Source organism: Triticum dicoccoides, chromosome 2A (genome assembly GCF_002162155.2).
Source record: "Triticum dicoccoides isolate Atlit2015 ecotype Zavitan chromosome 2A, WEW_v2.0, whole genome shotgun sequence".
NCBI classification, from domain to species: Eukaryota; Viridiplantae; Streptophyta; class Magnoliopsida; order Poales; family Poaceae; genus Triticum; species Triticum dicoccoides.
The window spans coordinates 726,961,432-726,973,129 of NC_041382.1; the positions used below are offsets into that span (position 1 = coordinate 726,961,432).

The 11,698-nt window shown below is 45.7% G+C and overlaps 3 protein-coding genes across 3 annotated transcripts; 2 read left to right on the forward strand and 1 right to left on the reverse strand.

Annotated features, from left to right (window-relative positions):
• The first annotated feature begins 2,939 nt into the window (after window positions 1-2,939).
• Window positions 2,940-5,321, forward strand: LOC119356683 (protein transport protein SEC13 homolog B-like). The gene is made up of 2 exons (XM_037623662.1): window positions 2,940-3,191; window positions 4,089-5,321. Exon 2 carries the CDS (start codon window positions 4,114-4,116, stop codon window positions 5,065-5,067), a length of 954 nt encoding a protein of 317 aa, XP_037479559.1. The 5' UTR covers window positions 2,940-3,191; window positions 4,089-4,113; the 3' UTR covers window positions 5,068-5,321.
• Window positions 5,322-5,695: 374 nt separating this feature from the next.
• On the forward strand, window positions 5,696-11,448 carry LOC119356685 (zinc finger matrin-type protein 2-like). The gene is made up of 11 exons (XM_037623664.1): window positions 5,696-5,919; window positions 6,508-6,550; window positions 6,649-6,735; window positions 6,849-6,870; window positions 6,961-7,043; window positions 9,729-9,761; window positions 10,183-10,261; window positions 10,352-10,404; window positions 10,601-10,661; window positions 10,782-10,864; window positions 11,023-11,448. Exons 2-11 carry the CDS (start codon window positions 6,539-6,541, stop codon window positions 11,116-11,118), a joined length of 609 nt encoding a protein of 202 aa, XP_037479561.1. The 5' UTR covers window positions 5,696-5,919; window positions 6,508-6,538; the 3' UTR covers window positions 11,119-11,448.
• On the reverse strand, window positions 7,715-8,986 carry LOC119356684 (1-aminocyclopropane-1-carboxylate oxidase homolog 1-like). The gene has a single exon (XM_037623663.1). It carries the CDS (start codon window positions 8,984-8,986, stop codon window positions 7,871-7,873), a length of 1,116 nt encoding a protein of 371 aa, XP_037479560.1. The 3' UTR covers window positions 7,715-7,870.
• Window positions 11,449-11,698: the final 250 nt, after the last annotated feature.

Consider the following 11,698-nt stretch of genomic DNA (forward strand, 5'->3'; position numbering starts at 1 on the left):
GCAATGAGAGGGGAAGAGTGTTTTCCATGTACCCTCGTAGACCGTAAGCGAAAGCGTTATGACAACGCGGTTGATGTAGTCGTACGTCTTCACGATCGACCGATCCTAGTACCGAAAGTACGGCACCTCCACGATCTGCACACGTTCGGCTCAGTGACATCCCACGAACTCTCGATCCAGCTGAGTGTCGAGGGAGAGCTTCATCAGCACGATGACGTGATGACGGTGAAGATGATGCTACCGTCGCAGGGCTTCGCCTAAGCACTACGATGATATGATCGAGGTGGATTATGGTGGAGGGGGGCACCACACATGGCTAAGGGATCAATGATCAACTTATGTGTCTATGGGGTGCCCCCTGACCACGTATATAAAGGATGGAGGGAGGAGGAGGCCGGCCCTCATAGGGTGCGCCCAAAGTGTGGAGTCCTACTAGGACTCCCTAGTCCTAGTAGGATTCCACCTCCTTCATGGAATAGGAAAAAGGAAAGGGAGAAGGAGAAGGAAGGAAGGGGGCGCCCCCTTTCCCTAGTCCAATTCGGACCAGTCCATGGGGAAGGGGCACGACCACCCCTGAGGCCTTTTTCTCATTTCCCGTATGGCCCATTAAGGCCCAATACGAATTCCCGTAACTCTCCGGTACTCCGAAAAATACCCGAATCACTTGGAACCTTTCCGATGTCCGAATATAGCCTTCCAATATATCGATCTTTACATCTTGACCATTTCGGGACTCCTCGTCATGTCCTCAATCTCATCCGGGACTCCGAACAAACTTCATCCATAAAATCACATAACTCATAATACAAATCGTCACAGAACGTTAAGCGTGCGGACCCTACGGGTTCGAGAACTATGTAGACATGACCGAGACTCATCTCCGGTCAATAACCAATAGCGGAACCTGGATGCTCATATTGGCTCCTATATATTCTACGAAGATCTTTATCGGTCAAACCGCATAACAACATACGTTGTTCCCTTTGTCATCAGTATGTTACTTGCCCGAGATTCGATCGTCGGTATCCTCATACCTAGTTCAATCTCGTTACCGGCAAGTCTCTTTACTCGTTCCGTAATGCATCATCCCACAACTAACTCATTAGTCACAATGCTTGCAAGGCTTATAGTGATGTGCATTACCGAGAGGGCCGAGAGATACCTCTCCGATATACGCAGTGACAAATCCTAATCTTGATCTATGCCAACTCAACAAACACCATCGGAGACACCTGTAGAGCATCTTTATAATCACCCAGTTACGTTGTGACGTTTGATAGCACACAAGGTGTTCCTCCGGTATTCGGGAGTTGCATAATCTCATAGTTCGAGGAACATGTATAAGTCATGAAGAAAGCAGTAGCAATGAAACTGTAACGATCATCGTGCTAAGCTAACGGATGGGTCAAGTCAATCACATCATTCTCTAATGATGTGATCCCGCTTATCAAATGACAACTCTTTGTCCATGGCTAGGAAAATTAACCATCTTTTGATTAACAAGCTAGTCAAGTAGAGGCATACTAGTGACACTCTGTTTGTCTATGTATTCACGCATGTACTAAGTTTCCGGTTAATACAATTCTAGCATGAATAATAAATATTTATCATGATATAAGGGAATATAAATAACAACTTTATTATTGCCTCTAGGGCATATTTCCTTCAATTTAGTGAAGTGGGGATATCATCTATATTTGACAAGAATGGCAACTTTGATGGAGAGAGGATTTTCTACCATGCACGAGACTTCCCCTGCATGCATGCTCATTTTTTATTCTTGTTCTATGGGGCCCACTGATATCATTATTTAATATTCTCTAATAGTTTCATTCAAACAAATACATGCCTAATATATTTTGAAATAAAAATTTGTTTCACCTTCTATTTACACAAATGCGATTTTCTGGCAAGATCTTTAAACAAGACCAATATTGAATATTTTTTTTTTTGAAATTATCTTTTTGACAACTAAATCATCAGGCTTCAAACATGTTTCATTGAAATTCATTAATTCCACGCGAAAAAATCAATAAGTTTTATTTTGTTTCCCATAAATAATCTTATTGTTTCAGTATGGCTCGTTGCCTTTCATAATGTTACACTATTTACCAATGTGTATCGAACTAATTCTTAAAATGTCAAAGTTTGTAAATATCAATATATTTTATTACAACAAAAGTTTCAGTTTCATTGAGGTCCATCATAAATTCATGATCCAGATTGTCTCATTGTGTGTTAGTGTGCTTTATATTGTTCCGTATTGTATGCAAAATTACTAAATAAGAGTGTTTATATCCAATTTTTATTTGGGGGCATCGTGTTCCAAAGTGAACCATCGTGTTTAACCATGTTTCAAAACATGAATTTTGAAACTCGTTGAAATATAATCAAGTGCGGTCTCGTTTTGAAGTCCTCATCATCATAAACACAAATATGCAAACGGATCATAAAGTTGGGCTGCCGATTCTCAAGACAAAATCGATTTAAACCTGGGAATAACATAAAAAAAGAATGGGATGATGGAGCATAGCTAGAACAGTATTGTTGCATGTAATGAGAGAAAATGTTGACCAACTATAAGCAGTACTCATTAATGCATGTGAATCTCTAAACAAATGAATGGCTGCAATATGCACGGGATATCCCAAATATGGTAGACATGCCTTTCTCAACTTTCATGCTTCAGTTTATTTTTAACAGAAACTTGCCGCGTGTCACTAAAATTTGCCATCCTTGCGTGGCTGGTATTGCCATCGAAAAACATCATGGCCGGAGCTAGGTAAATCATGTGGATTTTGGAGAATAAATTGCATGTGGATGCTAAGAAATTATTTTACATCCTCCACAAAATAATAATAATAATTAATTTTACATATACACCCCTAAAAGCAATGAAAACTCCCAGCTGAGTAATCAGTTATCCGGAGCCAAACTCACACCCCTTTACCGTGTGGTACGTTTTCTCTCCCCTTCCGAACCCCTCGCGTCCTGACCTTCGCTTCCAAGTTCTTCCAACGCGGCGGATCTACCTTCAACTGCCGCTGTGCCGCCTTAGCGTCACCGCCGGCGCGTCGATCCGGCCCCCTCCTGCCGCCACTCGGGGACGCGCTTCTCCGCCGCCACCGCCGTTCCCCTTCTTCCTCGCCCCCGGGAGATCCTGGCCATCGGGTCTCCTTCCTTCCTCCGAGGTATGAGCAGCTAGGTTGTTTTCATCACCGCAGCATCAACCCTCTTTGTTTTCGAATCAATCAATTCCGCTAGGGTAGGGAGAGGACCTTTACAATTTCTCCGTTTGCCGGTGCACACCCGCCACACCATCTAGATCTGCCCCTAGGTGGCGCTAGGATGATCCAGGGGCATGCGTAAGATGATGATCCAGGTAGTTCGCCAGATCCAGCGTTTAACTTCGATGTAGAGCTGGCCCTGATCCGGACGGATTCCGCCTAAGATTTTAAATCTTCTTCTGAAAAACGTTAGGCACCGATGTTTGATAATTCCAGTGCCCAGTGGGTTCAATTTAAGTTACTCTTTTTAGATCTGAAGTTTCTACCGGAGTTGCTGTTGGCTCATTCATATTGGTTCAGTATATGTTCAGTATTGCCTCTGTATTTTGTCTGTGCAAGTCTTTAGACCTCTTGTCTTTGCCATGACTAGATTCAAGGAGAATTTTCTGAAAAATTAGATAGAGGGAGGGTGTATATCTGATCCAGCAAGTTGCAGGATAATGCTGGGAGTTTTCAAGCACCAGTAGGTTATTAGCAATCCTATGTCTAGGGTAAAAAATTTGTGACACTAGTAAGTTTGATGTTTTTTCCTTTATTTTTCTTTCTTCCATCCAACTGACGTCTGTTGTAATAGCAGACACTACACGTTATGGGTTTGTGGGAAAGTGAGTTGTTGCTTTTCTCCCTGTTGTTTATTGCAACAAGGGAAAGCACATGCCTTTCTCTGCATTTTAGTTACCGTGTTAATTGTTTCATGTGCAACTTCGATTGTCTGATGCAGTTCGTCTCTGTACAATTAATAGCACTATGAGGTCTGTTTTCCTGAATCGAGCTCATCACTTCATTTTTAATTATATGTAGGATCAAAGTTCAGGTTGGCGCCGACATGTCGTCGAAGAAGATAGAGCTAGACCACAAGGACATGGTTCATGATTCTGCCATTGACTACTATGGGAAGCGCCTTGCCACAGCCTCCTCTGACTCCACTGTGAAGATCACCAGCATTGGAGGTGCATCTGCCCCGTCCCAGCTTGTTGCGACCCTCACTGGCCACTATGGTCCTGTGTGGCGTGTCGGATGGGCCCATCCCAAGTATGGTTCCATTCTTGCATCCTGCGGCTATGATGGCCGTGTGATAGTCTGGAAGGAGGCTGCCACTGGGCAATGGTCTCAGCTCCATGTGTTTGACAACCACAAGGCCTCAGTTAACTCCATTGCTTGGGCTCCATATGAACTTGGCCTTTGCCTTGCCTGTGGGTCTTCTGACGGCACCATCTCTGTCATCTCCATGCGGCCTGATACAGGAGGATGTGACGCTGCAACCATTGAGCGGGCGCACCCTGTTGGCGTGACAGCAGTCTCCTGGGCTCCAGCAGCAGCACTCGGGTCCATGGTTGGCTCAGATCAGCTCGTCCACAAGATCGTGTCTGGTGGCTTTGACTGTGTCGTCAAGGTGTGGGAGTTTGTCAATGGTGGCTGGAAGCTGGAGAGCGCTCTGGTCTCCGACATGCACAAAGAGTGCGTGAGAGATGTCTCATGGGCACCGGTCCTGGGCCTGGCAAAGTCCACCATCGCCAGCGCGTCCCAAGACGGCAAGGTTGTCATCTGGACCAGTGGCAAAGGAGGAGGCAAGTGGGAAGGAAAGCTCATGCGTGACTTCGAGGCTCCGGTGTGGAGGGTGTCCTGGTCCCTGACGGGAAACATCCTGTCCGTGGCTGCCGGCGAGGGCGACATAACTCTGTGGAAGGAGTCGTCAGACGGGCAGTGGGAGTCGCTGTGGACCAAGGCCTCAGAGGAGCCGCCGCAGGAGGAGCAGGCGATCGAGGAGGCCATGCAGTAGGAGGGGAGTCTGCGCCACATCTCCCGTGTCGATTTCGGACCGTGATTCGTGTTTCTAGCGCCAACGCCATGACGTGCTTTCACCTGATACTCTTAGAGATACTCGTTGCCATCTTTTTTGCCGTTTGTTTCTACATGGACAATGTCTGATTGCACTTTTAAGTTTTATACTGGTCATGTACTCTTTGTGCACACCGTCAGAATGTATCGGCTGTTTGAACTGTTTATATCCTGCACTGGCTGTTATCGGTGTTATGTATGCTCGTGTGTGTAAAGCTCCATGATGCATGTGGAACCATGTTGACGGCCACTAGAGTGCCAGCGCCGCCGCGGCATTGATGGCCGCCACACCATCGGTTGATGGCCGTCCGGCGCAGGTGTGGTCGTGGCCGTGAAATAACCTGGGCGCTGGGGACAATTCTTGCCGTCGTAGGTGTGCTCGTGGCCCTGAAAGAAACTGATTGTTCCTCGTTGTCTCTCCAGTGCGTTACTTTTTTTTTTGCGTCCCTGCCGCCGGAGAACCAGACTTCGGCCCCTCCCTTGTCTGGCCCAGCCCAACCACGAGCCTCTCAGTCCATCCAGGCCGCATCTCTGCGCTGCTTATACCCCTAAAGAAACATCTGTTGCTTTAAAAAAAAACATCTCTGCGCTGCTTCGGCTCTCCCTCCCACCGTCCTCGGCTCCCCGGGGATCCTGCCCGTCGCCGCCAGCGGCCCGCGTTGGTGCTGCCCCGGCTCTTGCAACTTGGAAGGGCTGCCACCACTGCCTCCTCCCTCCCCGCCAGTCCCCCGTGCCTGCGGCAAGCGCTCCTCGGCACCCCTCCTAGGCTCCTCCTGCGTCGGATCCCCTCGCCGTGAGTTCCGTGCTCCCTCGATTCCGATTTCCGAGTGTCCTCATAATCCGTTCGTGCCTGATAGAGGCTAGGGTTAACTATCCTTCGATGTTCGGTTAGTGATTGATGGAACGCCCTGCTGTTTATGCTGCCGTGCCCCGTATTAGGGTTCAATTCGATGCATCTAGAAAAAAAGGTTCAATTCGATGCATCTAAAAAAAAAGGTTCAATTCGATGCAATTTCATGCAATGCTATTAGGGTTCAATTCATTCGGTTCCGTTTTATTGCAATCTTAAATACAAGATGGAATGATGGATACTCTACCACGCTGTGTTGTTTTGCTATGCTCTATGGATTTTGATTTATGGTTCGAGTTTCATATCAACTGCACCTCTGTCCCATACTTCTTTTTATGTCACATTGCGTGTGCTGTAGGTAGTTTACTGCGCTGGTTAATTTTCAGCCTAGGGATGTTTATTGTTTCAGTGAGTCAAATCCTGCTGCCATCATGAGCAGCTTCTCTGATGGTTGCGCAGAGGCACGTTTTGTTCGCTTTGTCAGGCTATTGTTTTGTTTCTTATCTTTCTTGTACATGTGATGATTCGTAGGTGGCATCTGCTTGGCAGTGGGCAGGGCAACATGTCTGGCAATGTGAGTTGCTCCTACTCGTAATTCTTTTTGTCTGTAGAGAAGCCAGTGTGGTGCATTTGAGGATTTTGAGCTGATCCTCTGCTTGTTATGATGCGTAGCCTGCAGGTGTGGATAACACTTTCCGTAGGAAATTTGACAAGGAGGAGTACTTGGAGCGAGCTCGACAGAGAGAGCGGGATGAGAAGGTCCTCCACGATGTCCTACTGTTTTTTGAAAACTAAACATGATCATATTCATACTTCTCTCTTGTTCAATACATTGCTAACATTTGTTCTGTCTTTCTCCCTTGGTTATGCAGGATGAAGCCCGGAGAGGCAAGGGTATGCACTCTGTCTAAAGTTATTAGTTCTATTAAATCTGTAGCCTGTTATTATCATTCAATACTGAAATATTTCCTCTACAAACGTCAGATAGGGGCCCTCCTGTGCAAAGACAGCCTTTGAAGCATAGGGATTATGAAGTTGATCTTGAGTCTCGTCTTGGTAAAACCCAGGTTTGTAAAATCATATAGATTTCAAATAATGTTCCTTATTATGTTTTTCCATGTTTCCTCATTGTTGTTTAACCTGTGAGCCCAATTGAGCGTGATTCCTCAATTTCTTCTTATGTAGTATATCTGTAATGCCTCGCGTGGTACATTTTGAAGTTCCTTATTTAGGTTAATTTGCAACCTAGTATATGAGACTTCATGTTTATGCTTATTTGAATTATTGGATGTTGATTTGTGGGTATTGGGTGTTCTAGTATGTCATGGCATTGTATGTTCTTTATGCTGCTATTTTCCAATAGAGGTTGTCAAACAGACCTTACCAATCAATTAGATGTGCCCTTGTATATATAGTCAGAATACAGAAAATGTACTCAGCAATATCTGCAGTTTCTGTGTATATACTATAATGTTGCCATGGCTAGTCTTAATTTGACGCTCTCTGCAATTCATGGAAAGACCAACAAGCCAACCATCTTTCATGTTCTGAAAACTGCATCCGCATTCTTGTGTGCTGGTGACATATATAATTTGGCCTGTAATGAACCTGCTTAAATGAAAGCGGCGAGAGTTCCCTGACTTTTCCTGTAAATTTGGGGAAGCTGAACTGAGACATTGTCAGTATCTTGCTCCCTGTTTCATTTGTGTTGGATGTCGAATCATTCTATGACATCCACTTTGGAAAGCAGAAAAGATTAATTGCATCTTGCATTGCTTGGATACATATATATTGAATTCGAACCACAAACACAATCCAAGCATCTTGCATTACTAGGATGGATATGATTGGGGTGCCGAGCGAGCAACTAGCTTGTAGTTTTGATCGGATGGATTCAGAGACTCAGGTGCTGGAGCAGAGAGCTGCCGTAGAGGCCCTTGGCCCTGTAGCGCCGGACCAGTTCCGCCATGGTGGTGCTCCTGTACCGCGCCTCACCGTTGGTGACAATTGGCTGTAGCACTCTCGTTGATGTGGCTGCGCCCTGCGGCCGGAAGAAGCAGGCCACGGAGACGCGAGGCCCGACGCTCTTGGCCACCACGCGGTGCTCCACGCTCTTGAACTTGCCGTTGGAGACAAGCTGCAGGAAGTCGCCGACGTTCACCACCAGCGCGCCCGCCACCACTGGCACATCCACCCACACAGCATCCGACTTCTTCTTGTCGTCTTCCTGTAGTCCGTCGACAAGCACCTGGAGGCCGCCCACAGCGTTCTGGAGGACCACAGTGAGGAAGCAGGGGTCGGAGTGGGCGGTGGTGCCCAACGTCAGGTGCGGCTCTGGGCAGGACGGGTAGTAGTGGCCAGCGAGCCCCTCCAGGCACGCAGCATCCTCCTCCAGGTGCCCACGGTGAAGGCCCAGTGCCTCCGACAGCAGCTCGAGCAGGGTGCGGCCCAGCTGCTGCACCAGCCTTGTGTACTCAGGCACGATGGTCCTGCACGCGGGAGGGATCTCCTCGGGCGGCGTCGGCTCCGGCGCCGTCTCCATGAAAAGGGTGTCATGCCAGGTGGCCGCCGGTGACCGGAACAGGTTGAAGTTGCTCTGGTACCTCACGCGCCGGCGAGAGTCCCGGCTGTAGTAGGGCGCCTTGGCCTCCACCGTCTCCTCATGAAAGCCCTGCAACGCCGCAAGCATCTCTGACATGACCGCCTTGGGCACACCATGGTTCACCACCTGGAAGAAGCCCACCGTCTCCACGGCCGCCTTCACCGTGGCGACCAGCTCAGCTCGCTCGGATGGTGCAGTAGTAGTAGTAGTAGCACCCATGGCAGCCGCGAGGTCGATGACCGGGATGGTGAAGTGGTGCTCTTGATCTGCATGCAAACGGTGGAGGGGGAGGGGGTGGTGGAAGATGGAGGGGATGGTGGTGATGCCCGTGTCAACGAGGCCCTTGACGCCGGCCTTGGTGTTGTCGAAAGCCTTGAGGGCACGAAGGCGATCGGAGTCGGAGGCCATCATTGTTGTACTACTCCACTAGATGAGTATTGCTGCTCCTTTAAAGGATCTCTGTGCCAGTGCAAATCGTGCAAGATCAAAAAGCTCGATCCACTATATATTATTTTTCTGCATTACCTATCTCTTCCCAACTGCTATGCAAGAGACAACCTAACTTGCAGTTCTTTATGTAATCAGTGCGGTGATTGATCCATTATTGTTCCCCTATCATTTTCTGAAAAGAAAAAGAAATCATTGTTTCCCTATCAAAGACCAGGCTCGAATAGTGATTTCACTAGTTTGAGTTAGCCAAATAAGAAGAATAATAGCCAGGCTAGATTGACTCTACTGGAGGACTCCTTTGAGTAGCACTGCCGCTGTGCTGTATTACTATATACTAGGAGTCTACAATGATTTAACAGTTTGATATTACCAGCACATGACTAGGACAATTCTGAAAGCCTTAAAACACTTTTGAGTAGCATAATGCAATTCTTGAATATAAAACATAAGGATGGAAATCATAAAAGTGTGCTTAAGATTGAAGATTAGAAGAAGTATGGATGAGTATTGCAAAAGATGAGTAACTCTTAAGTCCACGTATGAATGCTTTATTTTTATAGGTGGTTCGGTTTGGTCATTAACTCATTTATCATCGATAAGCTGTTTTCTTAGTTCGGTATAAAAAATCTGTCCATATAAAATAGCGCTTTATTACTTATAAATGTATAACTAACAGAGTATTATTTTGCCTCCTTTTCAGGTGGTAACCCCAATCGCACCTTTGAGTCAGCAGGTTTGTCCCAAAATCTCACAGGGCTTGTTATTTTAGATTAGAAATTGCAATGTTTGTAAAATTTTCAGTTTGGCTTACTTGATAGACATTCTACCAGAGTATGTGACTTCTTGTTGTTTTTTAGTTGTAATTGAGAACTCAGTGGGATCTTAATTCAGAAAACCTGTTGTATGTGCTGTTCTTTAGATTTTGGTCTCATGTTTCCGCAATCAGTCATTACTCATTAGTGTTTGACTCATCACTTGCTTGATCTTTTTTATAACATACCAATGCATGAAATTTAGAACAGTTCTATTGCTACATAATTAATCTCGCTTGCCATGGGATTGGAGGAGGATGCAAATATTAATGCTTAACTAGATACTGTTCATGCTCAGTTTATCGCACAAAATCTTGTTCTCATTTACCATCTTTCTGGCAGGCTGGATACTACTGTTCAGTATGTGAGTGTGTTGTTAAAGATTCAGCCAACTATTTGGATCATATAAATGGCAAGAAGCGTAAGTACCTGCAAACTCTATTTTAAGTCCAGTTGGTCTAGCAAACTTGCCTATCATCAGTTTCATGTTTTATGGTTTGACATTTGACAGATCAGAGAGCATTGGGCATGTCTATGCGTGTTGAAAGGGCGTCACTCGAACAGGTAAACAAATTTGAAGCTTGTCTGTGGACCTGAGTCCATCTAATAACTAAAATCATTGTTCATCATGTGCTGGTTATTTCATTGGTTTATCATCACAAATTAAAAATGAAAATCTTCGTGTTATTTAAGCCAAGTGGACAGCTGCTTGCATGGTTACCTTCCATATGTTTCAATGTTAATAACTCTCCGCCCGCAGGTTCAGAAACGGTTCGAGGCACTTAAGAAGAGGAAGGACCCAGCCAGCTTCAGTGAACAAGGTGATACAATGCGAAAACATCATCTAGGATGTCAATTCTCCTCTCTATTCATTGTCCACAGAATTGTCTACCAGATTGCTGTCTGAAATTTAAAATTGGCTTCTTCGCCTTTTCTTCAAGATTTGGATGAGAGAATATGGAAACAGCAGCAAGAGGAGGAGGAGAAGAAGCGTCAGCGCAGAGAAAAGAAGAAAGAAAAGAAGGTACAAGAACAATCTTTGATGTGTGTGTATGTCTATGTGTATGTAATTTCCTGTTTTCTACTACGCGTTTTCCATTGAACGCGAGACTTGCAGTCTGTCAGTTCATTGGGCTGTTGAGAATCGTTAGTTTTTAATGACATGGTATGAATTGGTTTCAGAAAGAGCAGGCTGGCCAGAATGAACCTGAGGACATTGACCCTGGTGTTGCTGCTATGATGGGCTTCGGCGGGTTCGGCACCTCTTCAAAGAAGTGAAAATTGCTGCTTCAGGTGGCGCCATTCCGTTGGTCTCTGGCTGCTGAAGACGTCGCCGTCGCTCTCTGCACCTGGGTCTCAGCATAGGTCAGACACAGCTCTGATGCAGTGTTGCGATTAGTGTACTGGAGCTTGTTGCAACCGCTACCTGATGAATGTCAGCAAAACGATACTTGATGCCGGAACAATTCAGCTTCTGTAATCGGTGACCGGTGATCATTTGAGAAGCATTTCATCTTTGAGAAATGAGACGACTAATTCGTCTAGATGCTGCTGTATCATTTGAGGGGCATTTTATCTTTGAGAAATGAGATAACTAATTCGTTTACACGCTGTTGTTGTATCAGCTTGCGAGAAAAGCAAATGCTCTGTTTGCAGGCTGTTGTTTTATTCTTGCATATATTCTCCATTTTGGAAAAGAAAAAGTAAGTTTGCATACGACATAAGTTAGGAGTAGCATAAATGATGGATTTGTGACAAAACTTAGAAGACAATTTTCTTTCGGTTTTGTTCTCGTTACCTTTCGGCACATGCATCCAGTGAAAACTGGAATTCCGCGAAAATCTGAAAACTGTAAAAC